The sequence below is a fragment of the Tripterygium wilfordii genome, chromosome 3, assembly GCF_013401445.1.
Source record: "Tripterygium wilfordii isolate XIE 37 chromosome 3, ASM1340144v1, whole genome shotgun sequence".
NCBI lineage: Eukaryota > Viridiplantae > Streptophyta > Magnoliopsida > Celastrales > Celastraceae > Tripterygium > Tripterygium wilfordii.
This window is the reverse complement of record NC_052234.1, coordinates 13,023,072-13,042,113: the sequence shown is the minus strand read 5'-3', so window position 1 is coordinate 13,042,113 and position 19,042 is coordinate 13,023,072. Positions and strand designations below refer to the sequence as shown.

The 19,042-nt window shown below is 38.0% G+C and overlaps 4 protein-coding genes and 1 pseudogene across 8 annotated transcripts; all 5 read right to left on the bottom strand.

Moving 5' to 3' along the window:
• Positions 1-1,365: 1,365 nt before the first annotated feature.
• On the bottom strand, positions 1,366-3,852 carry LOC119995195 (annotated as a pseudogene).
• A 700-nt stretch (positions 3,853-4,552) lies between these two features.
• LOC119987606 (chlorophyll a-b binding protein CP29.1, chloroplastic) lies at positions 4,553-5,794 on the bottom strand. The gene is made up of 2 exons (XM_038832522.1): positions 5,227-5,794; positions 4,553-5,067 (listed from the first exon to the last, which is right to left on the bottom strand). The coding sequence occupies exons 1-2, from the start codon at positions 5,725-5,727 to the stop codon at positions 4,708-4,710; spliced, it is 861 nt and encodes a 286-aa protein (XP_038688450.1). The 5' UTR covers positions 5,728-5,794; the 3' UTR covers positions 4,553-4,707.
• An 823-nt stretch (positions 5,795-6,617) lies between these two features.
• On the bottom strand, positions 6,618-9,785 carry LOC119984373 (E3 ubiquitin-protein ligase AIRP2-like). The gene is made up of 5 exons (XM_038828289.1): positions 9,314-9,785; positions 8,116-8,266; positions 7,886-7,952; positions 7,479-7,710; positions 6,618-6,940 (listed from the first exon to the last, which is right to left on the bottom strand). The coding sequence occupies exons 1-5, from the start codon at positions 9,376-9,378 to the stop codon at positions 6,730-6,732; spliced, it is 726 nt and encodes a 241-aa protein (XP_038684217.1). The 5' UTR covers positions 9,379-9,785; the 3' UTR covers positions 6,618-6,729.
• Positions 9,786-10,507: 722 nt separating this feature from the next.
• LOC119986138 (probable envelope ADP,ATP carrier protein, chloroplastic) lies at positions 10,508-12,898 on the bottom strand. Of its 4 annotated transcripts, none has more exons than XR_005465207.1 (3): positions 12,385-12,898; positions 11,346-12,028; positions 10,508-10,901 (listed from the first exon to the last, which is right to left on the bottom strand). XR_005465207.1 is itself a non-coding variant. In XM_038830699.1 (3 exons), exons 1-3 carry the CDS (start codon positions 12,736-12,738, stop codon positions 11,825-11,827), a joined length of 459 nt encoding a protein of 152 aa, XP_038686627.1. In that variant the 5' UTR covers positions 12,739-12,898; the 3' UTR covers positions 10,508-11,824. The 4 variants fall into 4 exon arrangements, 3 of the variants coding, with proteins under 3 accessions (XP_038686627.1, XP_038686635.1, XP_038686617.1); XM_038830699.1 differs by having other exon boundaries at positions 10,508-11,869; positions 11,969-12,028; XM_038830707.1 differs by having other exon boundaries at positions 10,508-12,154.
• A 1,312-nt stretch (positions 12,899-14,210) lies between these two features.
• On the bottom strand, positions 14,211-17,160 carry LOC119986120 (vacuolar cation/proton exchanger 3-like). Of its 2 annotated transcripts, none has more exons than XM_038830673.1 (10): positions 16,752-17,160; positions 16,578-16,645; positions 16,411-16,439; positions 15,950-16,146; positions 15,509-15,853; positions 15,311-15,427; positions 15,166-15,219; positions 14,962-15,078; positions 14,775-14,865; positions 14,211-14,683 (listed from the first exon to the last, which is right to left on the bottom strand). In XM_038830673.1, the coding sequence occupies exons 1-10, from the start codon at positions 17,025-17,027 to the stop codon at positions 14,622-14,624; spliced, it is 1,356 nt and encodes a 451-aa protein (XP_038686601.1). In that variant the 5' UTR covers positions 17,028-17,160; the 3' UTR covers positions 14,211-14,621. The 2 variants fall into 2 exon arrangements, with proteins under 2 accessions (XP_038686601.1, XP_038686608.1); XM_038830680.1 differs by having other exon boundaries at positions 14,211-14,678.
• Between the last annotated feature and the right edge of the window lie 1,882 nt (positions 17,161-19,042).

The window sequence follows — 19,042 nt, the reverse complement described above, 5'->3', positions numbered from 1 at the left end:
ATATACACACTTTTGTGTTTTTATATAATTAATGCTTTAATAATATTCGAAATATGAAAATCTGGTTTGAGGGAAACGTCCTTTCGGGCCTGACGAATGACGGAAATGTCACCACGTTCCGACAGGGTGGTTGGAATCTGCTGTAAATTTTTTACAGCAGGTCCGCTGTAATGACTCTGAAAACATTAAAAAAAAATTATTTTATTTTTAAAAAATTATGGATATGTTTTGATGAGGTTTAAGAGTGTAACGGTATATTTTTTGTCTCATACAAAAATCAAATTGAACATGAAAAAGAGATGAAAATTGTGAACCGTTGAATATAAACCCGTAACATTATATGTCTATCTTATGATGAATTTGATTTTTATTTGGGATGAAAATTATATAGTAGATTCGTAAACACGATCAAAACATATTCATAATTTTATTTTACTTTTAGAAAAATTTTAAACACTTCTTATTTATTGAGGTGGGGTCGCCTGTAAACAAAATTACAACAGACCCCCGACACCCGTTCCTACCGGGGAGTTATTGCCACGCTGTCACTTTTGTATTCCAATTATTAACTAGTCTTCTTATCTTTAGTTTCAACTCATCTACACCTCGTTGCCCTTTAAACTTTTTTATCCCAATTTGCCCACTTTTTTTACATAGAAAATATCGCCTGCATTTCCCCGAATTAAACCTGTATTTCCATCAGCAATCCAGTATCCGATGACAATAAAATATTAAAATCAGACCATGCGCAATTTCTGGGACTCTGCAATTCCCAGATTATATTTAATTCTCAGTTAATAGTTTGAATGAGAATGATAGATTTTGAGAAATTTTAGAGTGTCCTCATCTATTTCGTGCACGTTTTCATCAGTTCTGTGTTATCTGCAATTAGTGATGCCCAACTCCTAAGACCAGCAGTAAAGCAATTATTGGTCTGTATTCTATACATACAATCTACAAAAAAGAAGTCTCTGTCCTACTAATGCCGAAAGTGTAAGGTAAAAGAGATTTTAAAGAGACGCTAAATCTGATTGTGACAAAATCATTCAGAACACCTTTGGCCAATTAACAAGCTACTGAATTCTCAGTTGTTGAAACACAAATACAATTGCATTGATAAAAGCTTATTTCCTGACATCCACACTATTGCATTGATAAAAGCTTATCTCCTGACATCTGTGGAATCTCCATGTCCTACAGTTTGGAAGATCTGAACAAGTATACCTTTACGATGCAACATCATCTCCTTCATTTGGAATCCATTCAAAGCACTTGATGGATTCCAAATGGAGATCAGAACCGGATGATCTCCAAGCAACAGTCTTGCATAGCAGTGTCAAAAATGAATTGGTGAAGGAAGACAAATATGGAAAGAGTTTAAAATTGCAAAGGGGTGTGGAAACACTTACAGGCAGTCCTTATAATTCCTTTAACCGCAGAAAAAAAATCCAATCAAAGAATATTGGGTTTCATAAAACTCAGGGGGAAAAAAAGTCTATTAGCATGCAAAAATAGGGCTTTCCTTGAATTTCAATTAGGAGAAAGTCTGTCTTGAGGAACTATTCCGTTGACCTCACCAACTCTCTGAGGAGGCCATACAATGTGGGTGACCCTCCCCCGAACTAAACCCAATGGAACCTGTCACGAATAGCCCACTTGGTTTAGCCATTTAGGTAAAAAAAGGAAATGTTTTTGACTGTTGGAACAATTATCATCACAGTTTTCCCTTTGCCATTGTTCAAGCTATGCACAAATAGGGTGTCATGGAAAACTTACCGGGCTAAAAGATCTTGAATCCAAGCTGAATGCGGGATTGTCTCCTTCAACCAAACAATGTCCTTCAGGAACCTTGACTACATCGTAAGAATATGGTGCTCCAATCCAATCCCCTGGTAAGCCGATAATTCTCTCTATATATTTCTCCTTGTAATTACTTGGGAAGCTGGAGAGGGATTCCACTTTAGTAACATCAGATTATAACACGAAAGGTTTTGCATCAATGACATGCTTCAAAACTATTCATACACTGTCAAGTGTAAACTGATTGGAGAGACAGATTGTGTGTATGTGTATCATAACTGAAATGTTTTACATATGATAACGATAACCAATCTCGATATCATTGACACACAAGATTAATAACTTAATAAGACACTAACCCATTCTTACTTTGATCAAATTCTCAGTACTCAGTTTCATGCACTATGTAATGAAAATAAAACCAAAGAGTCAATGACTTGTTAGAAACTCAATTACAGGATGAAAAACAACTAAAAGAATGACTTCTTGGTCAAGTGAGCCAACTGCAGAGATCAAAATTGACCAAACGAATAAAGCCAACTCAGAGTTTGAAAGATACTGGTTGCGGATCGCAACTAATTCTGATACTCTAGAACTATCTAAATCACACTGAATCTCTAACCAACTAAAACCAATTCAATTTAACTGGTCAACACTGAGCATCAGCATTGTCAACCGGACCACACAGCATCACAAAAATCAGTAAGAGGAATTCACAGTTATCATGGCAATTTCGAAAACAAATTTCATTTTATCTAATGCAAGTTCGATTTTAATATTATATATGCCTTGCACACTACAATTGGTTTGGCATACATTTGTCTCAGCTCCATAACAATGTTGAGGAACATATTATTTATAATGGAACCAAAACTGGGTTATTAGAGCAAAATATAGTACAAATGCTTCTTTAATCAGAAACGGAGAGACCTTACCTGAAAACTACCACATCACCGTGTGAAATTTGTAATTTGTAAGGCAAAACTTTTCCACCAGAACCATGTCATCTGCATCCAAACCATGATAAGACAATGATAATTGGCTAATTGCAATGGAGGTCCAACACTTGCTTTTAAATATATTACCAGTTAGTGAATTGGTTCCAGGATTAAATGTGGGGATCATGGAGGGCCCCCGGACAGGAACAATACTGGCATAATCTGAAATGGTGAAGGTAATGAGCCCAAATGTGAAGCACTTCTTTGCCACATCCCATAAGAATTTTCGAGTTCCCATGTCCAAATTCGTCTGGAAATTTGTGTAGTTGAAAAAGTAACCTATTAGAGCATACCATCAACAATGAAAATTTCAGCTACTCCTCCAATTACAATAATCTCACATTTCAATCATTTTTTACTGGCATAGAACTATGTAACGCAAAAAATCTCCATAATCATTCGATAGCATAAGCACAGGTATTTCAAGATGGCTTGTTGCCATTGCCAAAGGAGGCAGACACTCTAGCATGAACCCACACCCATTAGAAGAAACCAAACAAACAAAAACATAACAATACATGACTACACCAAGAGGGGAGAAAAATTGTAACGAAAAATTTCCCCACAGAAATCCGTGTGAGGCCAAAAGGAGCTCACACAGCAGGCAAGAACAGAAGGCCCATGGATTGGTCCAATTAGGTTAGGGTTTAAGGGTTTTTGCATCAAGCTCCCTCTCAGGCGTTTCAACAAACAGATTCAATAACAACAACAACTATCAACTACTCCCGTCGACATTACATTCTAACGTAAACAAGTTAATGGAAGCAAGATCACTGACAGGAATTCCATGTATTAACAAACAATATACTACGAATTGACCAAAAAAAAAGGGCATACGTACCGGTCAGCTCAGTCTTGACAGTGGTGAGATCTCCATAAATTGAAACCGCCTATATGCGTAATTTCAAAACCACGCGACGCGAGGAAGAAGGGCCTGGTATGTAAAAGCTAATACCATCAAAATTCATAAATTTTGGCGGTGAGTTTGGGTACTGGCAAAAAATAGGAATTTGCTTGTGAGTTGAACGAGGCGGTGAAGAATGGTTATTCAAGTTTTTTCTGTTTATTTATTTCTAAACAATACCTAGCGTATTTCTCATCAATGACCAAACGGTGCCTAATAATTTAAACTTCGACAATTGACAACGACTTAAATTGGATGTTTTTTTTTTTAATCTTTCCAAACATACTCAAAATAATCATCATGATTTTAATTAAAAGTATGATGAAACTTTTGAAAATTTGGCATACTAATAACCCCATCTAAAAAGGTAAACTATTAAAAATGTTTTTTCAATTATCTAGTTAATTCTTCTATTTATAACATTTAATATTGATATGCATCAATTAAAAACACAAGTTCTAATTTTCATATATTAGCGTTGCAAAAGTGTTATAAACGAATGTGTTTCAACCAATCTTCACCTACTTTTTTCAAACAGATTACCACAAGGTATTGGTTCCTAGTAAAAATCGAACTTAGAACATTACGAGTATGTACAATTTGACCCATAGAAATTATTGAACTCAAAACATTCCGAATTCATACCGTTTGACTAAAGAAATTCAACACTACATTATCACTAAAGTGATTCATTTGCAACTCCCTAAAAGCCATTACCAAAAGAAACCTGGATCACAATCCAATAATAATATTTCACTTTTTTCTCGACAATTATTTGGGTATGGCCGTGGGGGGTTTGTTCATAAATTATTTGGAGGAGGGGATATGATTGCATATAGATCTAATTGCATGTTACCCTAACTGGTATTTGCTATTACTAAGATCATCGAAACATAACGTGACAAACATAAGCCAATATAATCCCGCTTATAAGTTTTTACAAGGATAGTACAAATACTGAAATACAGTTACAGCCCAACAATTTCTTTCGGTAATGAAAGAAACTTAGGAGCTCAAGTTGTCAATAATGGTTGTGTGTAGAGGGTCACTCAAGTGGGTAGCCCAGTTGTTGAGTGGGCCTTTACCAGTAACAGCAGCTTGGACCGCAAAGCCCAGGAAACCAACCATTGCAAGGCGGGCGTGCTTGATCTCAGCCGTCTGAAGAGTCACCTTCTTCTCTGGGTCAGCAGCCAAACCCAGTGGGTCGAAGAATGGGCCTCCTGGGTACAGCCTCTTTTCCGGGTCCAGCTCTGCGTTCCTTTGGAACTCAATGTACCCAATCACCAAAACCTCAATCCAGATCAATGCGGTTATGGAAAATGGGAGTGGCTGGCCCAAGTAGGAGGACCCTTCCACCAGTTCCACCTGAAAAATGTAAACAGAACATTCGATAAATTCTTGCCTAAACTTGCAGATTTTATTGGAATTCTTGCCATATATTGCAAACAGAAGATCCGTATTTACAATAGATAAACAAATTAGCGTGAACTACAAGTGCATGAAGTCATTTGAAATAGCAATTACCTTTCCAGCGTCTTGCCATGTGACGCCGGTTAGCGATTCTACAGCAAGAGCGCCAAGAGTAGCCAACATGGCCCATCTTCCATGAATCAGCTCGCATTCCCTAAACCTCTGCAACCCAAAAACCTCGCTGTAAGGCTGAAGCGTAGTCGACTTCACATCTGCGTCCTCTGTCCGGGTCCCGATGACATCACCCGCCAAGTTCTTGGACAAGTTCTGGTCCAGCGAGTCGATGTCGAACTGCAAGTACTCAACGGGTTTGCCCAGCCCGAATGGGTCGAATCCGTAATCACCCACCAGGGTCCCGTCAAGGTACTCGGGAGCCTTCGCTCCCGGGAACCACAGGGGACGGTCCGTGGTGGGCTTAGCAGTTTTTTTCTTAGGTGCAGACTTCTTTTTCCCGAATCCGAACCTTGCCACAACCCGACCCGATTTGGAATGCACGTCCGGAAGGCGTGTTCCAACGAGGGAAGATGTAGCGGCAGCTGCCGTTGTTGCGGCCATGACTGGATGCTAACGTGTGCTTGGTGTGGTGCTTTCGAGAATGATGGGGTGTGGATGGTGCTGAGAGGGAGATGCAAGCGATTTTTTTATTAAGGCTTGGTGGGTTATCCACGGTAGCAATTCTGTGTCGTTGGATTGAGGGAGCGTATCCATCTGACGAATGGTAAAGAATATGCCTTATCCTTGCCTTATCCGGTGGGGTTGTAGAATTTGCCCCACACGGGTGAGGCTGACACAAGTGTGATTTTTTTGTGTGGTTGTGTTTGTTGGCTTGGCTAACAAAAAATCTGTGTCAAAATCGTATAATATTATTACCTTGTCAGAAAAAATATAAAAAGTGTGTTCATTAAAAGGGTGTAAATGCTCATATCCAGGGGTGTCTTTGAATGTTTTTAAGACCATAGGGGATATATTTTCAACTGACCCTAAATACGGGGGATGATTGCATATCTAATTAGTTAGGCCTTTTCAACCCATTTCATGACCAAGCCCAGAAATTGGTCCATTACTCAAGCCTATTCATTTAGGCTTTTTCGTTAGACCCATGTCATTAGCCAGTTATTTATCCTATTCCTTGCAGAGGAGCGATAGAGATCCCAAGTTCTAAAGCAAAAATGCCCAATTAATCAAAAGGACAATACTAGAGACCCTCAAAATTTGATCCCAAAAGTCCCCCAAATCTATGTGATATTAAAATAATCATTAATTAAAAACACACATGTAGAACCCACTTTATATCCAACATTCCACATTAAATGAAGGTATTTTGGGGGTAATTTTTTAGGGATCCCAAGTATTATTCTAATCAAAAAGATTGCTAAACTGGCAGAGCTACCGCGTTCTTCAACATGGAAGGTTGTGATGAATAAATTTCACCAAGGAGGCAAGGATGCGGTAGAAAAGAATAAACATATGATTCGAGACATAAATGCTTGTCACAAGATCAATATATACAAAAATTGTATACATTGAAGCGGATTTATGTACAGATATAAAGAAGTATCACTCGTAACGGGGATCATAAGAGACAATCATAGAATCCGGGACAATGAGAGGCAACTTATTAATGTACATAAGCAGCCTCTTCAAGTTTTCCCTGGTGATTGCAGATAAATCAACCACTTCGTTCTTGCCAGGGTAGATCCAAAGGTCACCTGAATTCACTCTTTTCAGACTATCCCGACAGAATGGACATGATTGTGACCTTGCGAACCTAAGGATATGAACAATATATAATAAGCATAAGAACCAGTCAGTGCAGACAAACCAAAAAACAATGAGACAACACAATAACACATCTTTACAATCTATAGACTATAGTGACAGCAATCGTAGATATGAAATGAATGATCTCTAACTCACAGGATAGGCATTCTTCAAAACACCGACAATTTGTGTGAAATTCAATTTAGAAGGAAGTCGCAAAAGTTTCACACGATATATTGAACTCAAAACCGTATTGAAAAGCCATACTGAAAATGCTGGAGAAACATGGCTACTATAATTTGCTAGTCATTTTGCATCAGATGTATAGTTTGAGTGAATTTCCTTTCACAGGCAACAAGGTAAATGATTTTCTTTTCTTCACAATGAGTTAGTTGGGACAACGTCAATGTTTTAATGATGCTTACTATGTTCCCATTTGAAGATTATAAGACAGTTATTCACCACTCTCCTTGAAACATGTGAGAAAAAAAAATTCAAGAGATAATAAAAAAGTAAGTGCATAAACTATGAAATACTCAGCTTACCACGTTTGATAGCACTTCATACACATTGCATGATTGCATTTGGGCAATACAACCTTGCTGTCAATCTCCATACAGATGCCGCACTCTTCTTCCCTTTCTAACTCAATCTCAGACAGCTTTCCTTTGTCCACCTCATGTCTTTTCTTGTACTCGGCACAAATTTCTCTCTGTTTCCTGTCTTCTACGTCAGTTAAACCGCCTTGAAGTTGCAATAAAGAGGGAAATATTACTCCTGTCACACGCAACCAACAGAGGTAATTGAACTACTTAATGTCAAAAACATCTCCAAAGTAGCCAGGGAACTTACCATGACAACAATGGAAAATAGAAAAGTATCAACCCAAGGAACTAATAACTAATCAAATTTCTCCTGGACTTGAAAGACAACTCCAAAAGAACCCACTCACCATAGAACTCTCTTATACTAGCTTTCCTTTCAAGAACGGACATGGTTGTCTTCCCATCAACATATGCCTGCAACAGATTATCATAGTCTTGCCTTCATAGCAAGAAGATAATATTTCTTAGTTATTGCTTCATATGTTAGCAGAGTGGAGTGAATCAGTGAAGCAATCAATGACTGACTGATGACAACTACAACATCATTGCATCCATTGCAGCAGACAATGAGAATCACCTTGTATATTAGGATCCTAAGTAATCCTAAGGCACCAGCAAGGTGACAATCAGTCCACTGAACAATAAAGAGAAAAAATTGAGCGGCTGGGCTATAGGACAGTCTCATTTGAAGACAGGCGCCATCAAATTCCCCATGATAATCCGATGCCCTGTATAGTGCAAAAAAAATTTAAAACCTTAAGTTGCAAGCTCAATATAAGAGGCGACGGCAGTACAGCACGTTCCATAACAGTCAAAAGTCCTCAATCACGTAGTAAAGGATCCAACTCCTGATGTGCTAAAATAGAGCTACAAAAATGTTGATAACTGCACAACGGGCTCTAGAAGGGAGGAAAAAAAAAAACCCACATCAGCTAGAAGAGGAACAAAAAGCCACTGGGAAGCCTATCATGTTAAATAATTTCTACATTATCAGAATGGCGCTCCAAGGCATGCATACAACAAATATTGAAAACTTCAAATAAGAAATAAGCTGCATTAAGTAGGCACCAGGTTTACTGATTATTCAGTCATATATACATCTTTTCCCTAACAAAATTTTGTGTCATAGCCGCCAAAGATGTGACTATTGGAGCAATGAAACCCAGATTCAGGGTGTCATTATCAATTTATCAATGCATTACCCTCAATCAATTCTACGGTAAACCCGATACTGGAATCAAACATTACCTTGAGTCTCAAACTCAAATTATAGAGTTGGTATTCCTCCAGATTAAGTTAGTAAAGCTAGCACTAATCACACCACAAAACCAAAAAAGCCTGTCACAAGATTACCGCAAACATAGACCAGAAAGAATCATAACCCAATCCAGGAAAAAGCATATCGCATATAGTCATACCCCATCATTCATATCAATTTCATCGTCACAATAACATCAGATTTCAGTTCTAACCATTAATGTTTACATATGCCACATGCTCACAAACGACAAAGACCCAATTATAATCAGCACAAGACAGTATAGAACGAACGAGAATACAATAATCAGAAAGATTGATCGAACCAAATACAGTTGTCGAAAAGACTAACAGAGAACATCAAAAGGTGTAAAACAGCAAAATATATTTGAGAAGTTGATTCGTGAGCTAAAAAAGGAGATCAGTAAAAATAAAACAAAATCCAGGAATTTATTGAAAGGGGAAAATACCCAGTATCAGTTAATTTATCAAATTCGAAAAGAAAGAGAGTAAATTACAAGGTATTAGCAAACTGAATATCAGCTTCGAGAGCTTTGAGAGAATCCTTGAAAGATTTGCGCATTTTTTCTCTCTGTCACCACCGACAATAATTCCCTCTCTTTCAAGAAGAAGCCTCCATAAGTCACCTCTCACAAACAACAACAAATCTTGCTAGTTTCAGCAAACAAATTCATCACAAAAGAACGAATCTCACAAGAAACCCAAATCCGCGACTCCTCCTGGAAGCTTAACAGAGACCTCTCTGTAAAAGTGAAGATAGCCAAGGGTGTGGGTTTAGGCTGCTTAGCTACTATTCCTCACTCTTCGCTTGGAACACACGTAACAGTTTATCTCTCTCCTCGGTTGAGTAGTTTATGCTAAACAATGAGAAGAGAAGATCACCGAACTCCACTGCCTCTGCAATTACTAATCTCTTATCTCTCCATAACCTTACCTCGAAATTGATCAACTGATCGTTTCCCATTGTTTCTCTTACCTTACATGGCAGTGATCCAAGTTTAATCACGGGCCAAAATTGAGTCTCAGTGGTGATTATTATTATTTGATTAAAAGTTTTACGTGGCGGAATTATATTGGGGTGTGAGTTAAAGTTATTGCATGCCTCTGCGGGTGATGTAATGACAGGGCCATTTCCGTCTTTATAACGGAGAGGGAACCACCGACGCTTGGTGAGCAACTGAGCCTGCAAGATGTGACCCAACAGTCGCATGCGGGCCCAATGGATCGTTGTTAATTTCGACCGGCGGCGCGTTTAGCGCGACGTGTTGCGATTGGTGAATAAATGGAGCCCACTAGTGAGGCCCAAAAGCCCAGCTTTAACCACACATTTGGGCAAGAGACAAAAAATCCTATCCTATCATAGATGTAACATGTTATGCGTCCGTCAGAAAAAATCCCAGGTGAAAAAGCATTGATGAGGAATATTTACACCCTTACTTAATTAAACACACCTCATTTTAAATAAACCTCAACTAAAAACATAATATTTATGAGTACACCCTAATTTTAACTTTTTTCAAGTTTAGCCATGTGTATCCCGTGCACAACAAATACGATCTAAAAAACAGAGAGTTTTTCAGGTGAAAAAGCATTATTAAAACTATTTACACCTCTTATTTAACTAAACACACCTCATTTTAAATAAAACCCAACTAAAAACATAATATTTATGAGTACACCCTAATTTTAACTTTTTTCAAGTTTAGCCATGTGCATCCCATGCACAACAGATACAACCTAAAAAACAGAGAGTTTTCTTGCTTATTTCAATGACCAAATTGAGCTATTCCTCTTGCTCTAGAACGATGACAATGTTCAAAGCAAGCTTTTTGGCAAGTAGAGCAAACGAAATGTATTCTGCAACTTTGAACCCATTGTAGACCAAGAGAGCTTCAGGATTTCCCTTGCACAAACAACTCATAGCAAGCAGGAGCTCTGGTTTCGACCCACCTTGGTAGTGAGACTCATATCCCTGGGATTGGATTGCGAAGTCGAAAGCTCATAACAATGTCAACAATTTTCTGAAACTCCTTTTCACTCGCAGCAATTAGACGCATAACAATGTCCATGGTAGTATCCTTAATGCTGCAGGAAACAAAAAGGGAAAAGGGGATTTATCAGGCAACAAAAGTAAAAACAATATCAAGAAAGTCAACATCTCCCACGATCAAATGACATCCATCGTCCTACGCTTAAAACTGGTAGGGGCTGAAGGTCCTCAGAAATTCTGCATAGACAGAATTATTTTAAATTGAAATAACTCAGGATTAGCACATAATTTGAACTAATGTGAAGAACAATATCAGACTCAGTACAAAAAAACAATGAAAGGTTTGCATGTGCAGCAATATATAAACAGGACTTATTATTCTTTACAGTGCATCAAAACCCTAGTCTACTTCAATCCCCAAGTGGACAGATGCACCAAAAGACAAGACCAGATTCCATAACTACTGCAGATAACAACCGGCCATCATGTTAGATATGGCAAAATTCAAAAACCTGGACAAGGCATTAGTGGAAGCAAACCTGCTGTTTGGTAGGGTTTTTACTTTTTAATGCGTAAGGCAAAACACCCGGGTACAAACCAATAAATCCATCACATTCAATGATTACCTGCATACATGATTTCATACTTAATACCATGACTTCATTGAGGAGTCAGGAATTAATGAAACAAAGATGAAGCGTGAACTTTAACTAAACTTGGGTAAATTTTGGCTCATCTATCCTCTCAAAAGTCCAAACGACGCAGTGGAGGCAAGAATCTGGTTTTGAATTTTCTGAAGGCGGAGGAGATGCACCCTCAATTCCAAATTCCATAATTGCGTTTGTCTTCGCCACACCTTCTAATTACTTGCAAATTTACAAGAGATGCTTTATCTTTTTCTTTTTGGTCTTACGCAAGGTAATTCCTTCCATTATCTTATGCTTGGGGGCTGGGAGAAGGACAGATATGTCGAATAGATATCTGATTCTTATGCGCTCAAACCTTGAGAGGTTTCATGTCAAAAGCCAAAGCATTCAACAAACTGAATCATCCATCCTGCAACCTTGATTTTCAAATTTTATTCAATATACATGGATAGAAATAGAATCAGGCCATGTGAAGCAAGAGGGAAAATAAAGCTCAGGCAGAAAAAATGACATACCTCAACGAAGCCAATCGCCGCCTTTGCACTTTCTTGCTGCCCAACCCTAACTCCGTGAGTCTGCAAACAAGTCGCATCACTGAACAAAGCTCCAATTGAAACAGCAATGTATATTGCAATCTAAGAAAATGATTCAGAATTCCCTTCAGCTAGGTGCACACAGATCTGGAGTCTCAAATTGTACCCCTACCACATCATATATCCCTCTTAGAAAATACACACCCAAAGCTCACAAAGAAGAATCAAGGACTACTATGACAACGATCTGGACAGCTAGGTATTATTCAGCTCCACGCAATTAGCTGGTATCAGAACAAGTAGCGAAGAACTCAAAAATTCCAAACCAGAAAAGAATTACATCGATTCATAGCAAAGGACTCCGAACACAAATTCGCATTACATAACTAAAAATATACCTGCCTAAGAATCTTGATGAGGTCAAGAGGAGCCATGACGGTCTTTACGGCGGCTTCAGCAATGGCTCTGGCAAGGAAGATGGCGACGTCTCTTGGTACGTACGCGAGTGCAGCCAACGGATGCTTCATGAGCTGAGCCTGACTCGGCGCAAACTCGCTAGTATTTCTCTTCTGTGCCATTGAAATGCACGAAAATTTACCGACGCTAACGCTACTATCACTGCTGCAAAAACTGAGCCGCGCCGTTCCTCTCCATGGAGGCTCATGGTCATCAGTTCCGGTAATGAGACCGCGGTGAGACATTTCGAGGCCTGGAATTTGCCGAAACGTTAACACAGCTCTCTCTTCTATCATGATTGGTTTTGATTTAGACAAATTGAGAATGTTAGGGAGAGGGGCAAAGAGTGTGAGAAAAATATAGAAGAAGACAGAGTGTTTGCTGGAACAAAAACTAAACTGAACTTTTTATTGCAGTCACAGATAGAGAACTTACAACTTACATGTAATGTATAGAGCTTCCACCTAGGAATGGCAAAAAAAACCGATCCGAACATTATCCACATGATACCCGGTCCGTTTAAAACCCGAAAACCGATCCTATAGGTTTTGGAAACGGTTTTGGTTTTTGTTTTCAAACCCGTCATGGTTTAGGGTCGGGTTTGGTTTTTGGTGTCGGGTTTCGGGTACCCGAACTGTTTAATAAAAAGATTCATTATAGCAATAATATTATAAATCATCTATAAAGATATACTACTAGGATATTAAATTATAACATGATAAAGCATATTAAAACGTATATATTTATAGAAGCATACTAATAAAACTATAAATTAGACTAATTTGAATTATAAAATCATAATTAATATAAATCATACTCAATATTAATTTATATTAATATAATCTTCAAATAAAAAAATAAAAAAATTAAAAGTTAAACGGTAAACGGGTACCCGATAATAAACGGTTATGGAACGGTTCCGGTTTTGGAAATTTAAATGGTTTTTTAAATGGTTTTGGAACGGTTTTGGTATAGAATATATTAAATGGAAACGGTTTTGGTATTTTATAAATGGATGGGTACCCGACCCATTGCCATCCCTACTTCCACCAAAATGCCTAAAAGCAAGTAAATAGGAAAGCCCTAGAAAGCACTACCAGCCTTGACTAACAGAACCCACTACTCCCTAAAGACTAGGACAAAACATAACAAATAATTTTTTTTTTTTATAACCACTAGAACAATCACAACACCCCATCCTTTTGGCCGAGCCCTACATTATAAACCTTAAGGGAAGGGTTCAACTACCCCCGCCAAATCTCTGGGCAAGTCATTTGCCCATCCTAGAGGCCCAAGACCGCTAACCCACACCTATCCGAACGTCCACGACACATTAATCCGAATGTTTCGACTAAAATCTGGGGTGGACGAGTATCTCATTAGTCCTCAAACCACTAGACCAAACAAGCGGGGATATAACAAATAAGTTTTGGATCGCGGGGGCTGCGGATGTTTTCAAAATTGAAGGGGAATTCGTTTGGGCCCTCGTATTTATAGTCGAAATGTGAGGCTCCATTAAAGTTTAAGGCCCGAGGCTTCGGTCCAGTTACTTTAGCCCAAATGATTATCGCTAATGCTCTTCGACGGCCCAAAGTGGTAGCAGATTGGTCTGTCGAATGAAATGATTGATGAAGCTCGAAGCTTGCTGTTAAATGGACCGCTTGCAATTAATGGGCCGGATGGAGTCTACTTCGTGCTTTTGGGCTTTGCTCTACTTTTGTAAAGGGACAATAAATAATAAATAAAAGCAGTACAACATATTACTCAATTCAACACAACAAGAATTCCCATTTATTGTATTTCGACTGTGCTACATACAGTAATGAAACGTCCACTCCATTGGCACTACAAGCAACCATACCCCAACCCAGAAAACCAACCGAGAAGGAAAAAACCACACAACATTCTGGAAAACCTGTTTACTAAATATCCTGCAGTTTGTCTTCCATCTCCAATTGTAATTCCGTCAAAACCATGTAATCATCTGGAAATTTACAAACTTCTGTGAACAATAAATTAAGAAATGCAGATGTTGGCTTTCCTCAGTCTCAGGTGATCGGCGACCAAATGAAATGAAAGAATACAAAAGGCAGTGCAGTTTCCAATATCTGTTCAAGTTTCAAGCAGGGATACCATTCGCGGATCGACCAAAAATGGCCACGTGGATCCTGCAATTCCATTAAGCTCCTAAGACTGCTCCGGTTGAAGATTGAAGTCCCAAGTTAACGACATTCCCCTGCTCTATATAATTTGTCAAGAAAACTGAAGTCAATATCGTGAAGGGGAAAGAAAGAAAATCTCAGAGGAGTTAGCTAGTGTGATAAGTGCTTACTGAGGGGGATGTTGGTTACCCAAAAGCATGCTCCAATTACAATGTAGCACAACAACATAACCAATCCTTTCATGTAATGAGAAGTCCCATCCTGTCCATTTTCAGCAAATATTAAGTTCATATGCAGAAAATAAATCAAATAGTTACATTCTGGCTTTCATATGTAGTAGTGCTGTAGTAGTCTTACTTGTAAACTGAAAGCTGTGACAATTATTGCGACGGCAAGAGAGCCTGTCTCAAGAAGGTTGAAATTAAGATCCATTTCGATGCCCATAATCCAAGCCATGATAACACAGAAGGGAACCTGCAGAGTCACATTTCCAAACCCGAATTCAATATAAAGCTTTCAAATTCAATGTGTGTAGCTTTTGTTTTTGTTACAAAGCCTTACCGCGAACATCGAAATTTGAGTTGCAGACCCCAAAGCAACACCTAGAGTTATATCCTGCATTTATACCCAAAAGAAAGTATTCTTAGCAATCTTCCTGATATCAGGTCAAATATATATATATGTATATGTATAGATTATTCCTTACCAACTTGTTCTTGAAAGCGAAAATAATTGCTCCTGCATGTTCAGCTGCATTTCCAACAATGGGTAGCAAGATAATGCTAATGAAGCTCACTGAAATTCCCCAAGATTCTGAAGCAGCCTGATATCAGAAGAAAACAACTATTAAGCACACAATTATATATGCTTTTTCATGTATTGGATGTTGACTATATTAATATACCTCAATTGTGCCCACAACATATTCTGACAACAAAGCTATAACAGCAGTCATCCCAACCAGCCAAGCAATTCCGCTCCACAGTCCGATCGCCGCCGTTTCTTCTGAACTCACATCATCGCCGTCCTCAGAATCCTCTTCTGCCTCAAATAACTGTCTGTGTGTGAATAGTTGGAAGACTATGTATCCAGTATATGCAATTAGCATCACAAAGCTACTCGCTCTTGACAAATTAAGCGTCGGAACAGCTGAAAGAGCAGTCGAAGCCGCTGCGTATCTGAACATCAATGGCAGCATATGGCACAACAATCCCAGTAGCAGAAGCATCGAGTTCACATCGGCTTGTCGCTGTCAATGACACAAAAAGTCAGATTCTGACTAGATAGAATGAAATTCAACCACTAGATGTTATTGGGTACTTGAGAAAACATAAAATTAACTTACTCTGTCATATTTTTGTTCCTGTCTAATATTGGCAATCCCACCACAAAAGAGTGAGCTCCCAAGAACCAAAAGGAGGTTTGAGAGTATAGAACCTAAGAGAGAGTACTTCACAAGAGCTACTTTGTTTTGGTTTAATGCGAATATCGCTATGATCAGCTCGGTCGCATTGCCGCATGTTGCATTCAAAAGCCCTCCCACTGCAAATTAATCAGACAAAACCATGACATATTAATTAACTTCAAAAAAAATAAATTAATGGTCCCATAAGAGAAATGCCTTTTTTAAGAGATTTGTCATTGCATTACTTTAAATAAACAATTATGACAGGGATGTTAACCGTTGGTATCCCGGTTATCTCGGTTATGTTGTATGCACATGAAGGGTAGTAGCTCGGGTGTGTAATATTACAATATTTAATAACTGAAAAGGAAGAATAAATAATTGATCATAACAAGTGCTACCTGTTGGACCAGTGAAGTAAGCAATTTGTCTGCACGTAGAAGAAATAGAAAAAAAAAATGAAATAAATAATTAATGAGCGTTTTAATTAAGTAATGAAAATAAAAAATTATTAACAAATTAATTAATTATGAAAAGACTGAAGACGATTCTATACTCATATACTCACTCAGTCAAGAAGCTGACACGTTCTGCCAGTGGAGTAAGACCAAGCAAGCTCAAAGCGAAAACCCATGGCTGCGGATTGCACCAAAACAAGTCAAAAGATAATCCCAAAATCGGCCATTAATGAATGTGTGTTCTCTAAAAAAGAACAAAAAAAGGTGAAAATTAAATCACTTACTCTGCCAAAATTATAGACTTGGGCAATAATGGCAAGAATCACAGCAGGGAAAAGAACAGAAAGTTTGGTTCCCAAAAAGACCTCTTGAAAATTGGTCAAAACTGATTTGACAACACCAGGCTGAATCTTTGACACAATTCTAAGGTCAGACTTTTTGCGCAAAGAAGACGAAGACATGTTGTGCGCAGTTCGTCCATGACCATGTCGATGTTCTCGACTCAAGGCCTTGATGTTGCCTTGCTCCAGTAGCCACGCTTGGTGATCCTGTGAAGCCATATCTTTTGGTTTCTACTGTGTTGACGCACAAAATCAAAGAAATGATTGAAAAGAATAAATTCTAGCTAGCTAGCAAGAGCAAGGGAGATGACTCTTTTTTATTCTCTCTCTATTTCTCTGTTTGTGAGATGTGAGAGTGTGAGGCACATAGTGATATATATAACAGAAGAAACGCGATACTATCTATGGCAAGTGACTAAGTGAGTGATGGAGGTTGGTAATCAGAGTCTCAGAGATATCTAGGCACCTTCCAGGAAATTTCGTAATTTTAATTATTTAGTTTAGAGGTTGGCAGTGTCAGGTGGCCAACACTTTCATTTTTTTTTTCTGGCAATATTGCATATTACATGCATGATTTTGTTTGTCTTAGGGATGACAACGAGTTTTGAGAGAACACGACTAGTTCAATAGTTGATATGACAGGGTATGATATCTCATATAAGTATGAAGTTCAATCCTCCCCTCCCCTGTATTCAATAATAAAAAAAAAAGACACGAGTTTTGGTTTAATCACTAACAAACAAATGTTTTTAATGTAAAAGCTAAAGCTAGATTTAATTTACAAAGTGACTAATAAATAATAATCAATATTTATGTTTGTTTTCTTGAACAAGAAATCCAAAAACTGATAGGTAACGCATGTCTTTTCATCCAGATTATATAATTTTCCTGCCGTATCAAACATTGATTGTTTCTCTCTGCATATATATTTGATCACGTCACGTAAACGAGAGCGAATGGTTAATTAACAGTTTTTAGGTACAACCGTACAACGATTTGCAAGTACAAATCACCGTACCATGAACCATCACAGGAAACTTCCCAGAAACTTCTCCTATTTTAAGCACATTAACAAAGACAGTTATGGGAGTTAATTAAATTTATTACTGGTTTTATATATTCGTGGGATGACAAATATGGTCAAACTGACAAGGCAAAGTCTTCATACGGCACCGTTTCATGCATGAATACTCTCTGGCGTGGCAAATTAAAACCAACATAAATTATAAGAGGCCAATAAGTGTTTTAAAGGTTAGTGTTTATATATATGGTAAAACTTTCTTAATGAACAAAAAGACACTTTAGGGAAGGTAGAAAGAAGTTTCCTGTCATCTTTTACTGTTCTTCAAGAGTGCAAAGGGCCTATAAATTTGGTTTGATAGCACAAATTACCAGTTATGTCATGTAACTTCAAAACTTTCGCCATGAGTAGATTGTTGTTGAAGTTGTTCTGATTCTTCTTCCCTCATTTCCTCTGCGGGTAGATAAGATTTTGAAATCTTCATAAGCAAACACACATATATATAATATACATCTCTTCCTTATCGCCCCACAGTACCTTTTGCATTCTGGTATAAGTAGATTTATTTATTTTATTCATACATTTATAGGGGTTGCAACGAGGACTTACACTACTGGCCTCCATTGTAGTGTCAATGTGTCACTCTTGCTTTAACTATTTAGCGATAGTCTAGTTGGTTATCTCTCCGAACTTGGGATATATGGTATCTGAAAGTTGAAAGTTCTAACCAATCAGCTGAGGTATTTCCTTGTAGAATCCTAGTTCCATAGATTTGTCTCACTTCCAACTCCCTATCCGCATGGGTTCATCCTAGACTCTCAGTCTTACCTGTCACCAACATAGTACAAGTTGTTCTAAGCCTTTTGACGGTCCGAGATTTACGACTGCATGTTGTTGGATTGTTCGGTTACCCAAAAAAAAAAAAAAAGTGTTATTGTTATGATTTAATGGAAGTTTCTCATTTGATGTTTAATTTAAAGCATATCAGTGTGGCTTATCTTTTTTAAAAGTACCCTCTCTTCTTTCTTTTTTCTCATAATTATTAAAAGCCCCTTTTTGCACTCCAAAATTTAACATTGAGAAAACAAGCAAGCTTTGCCTTACATTTTAATGTCACATGCACATACACATGCATAGGACCCAGGATCATGCAAGAAAATAGTAGTATTTGTTGTGGTTTTCTCCACCAATATATATATACGAAAAACCCGTC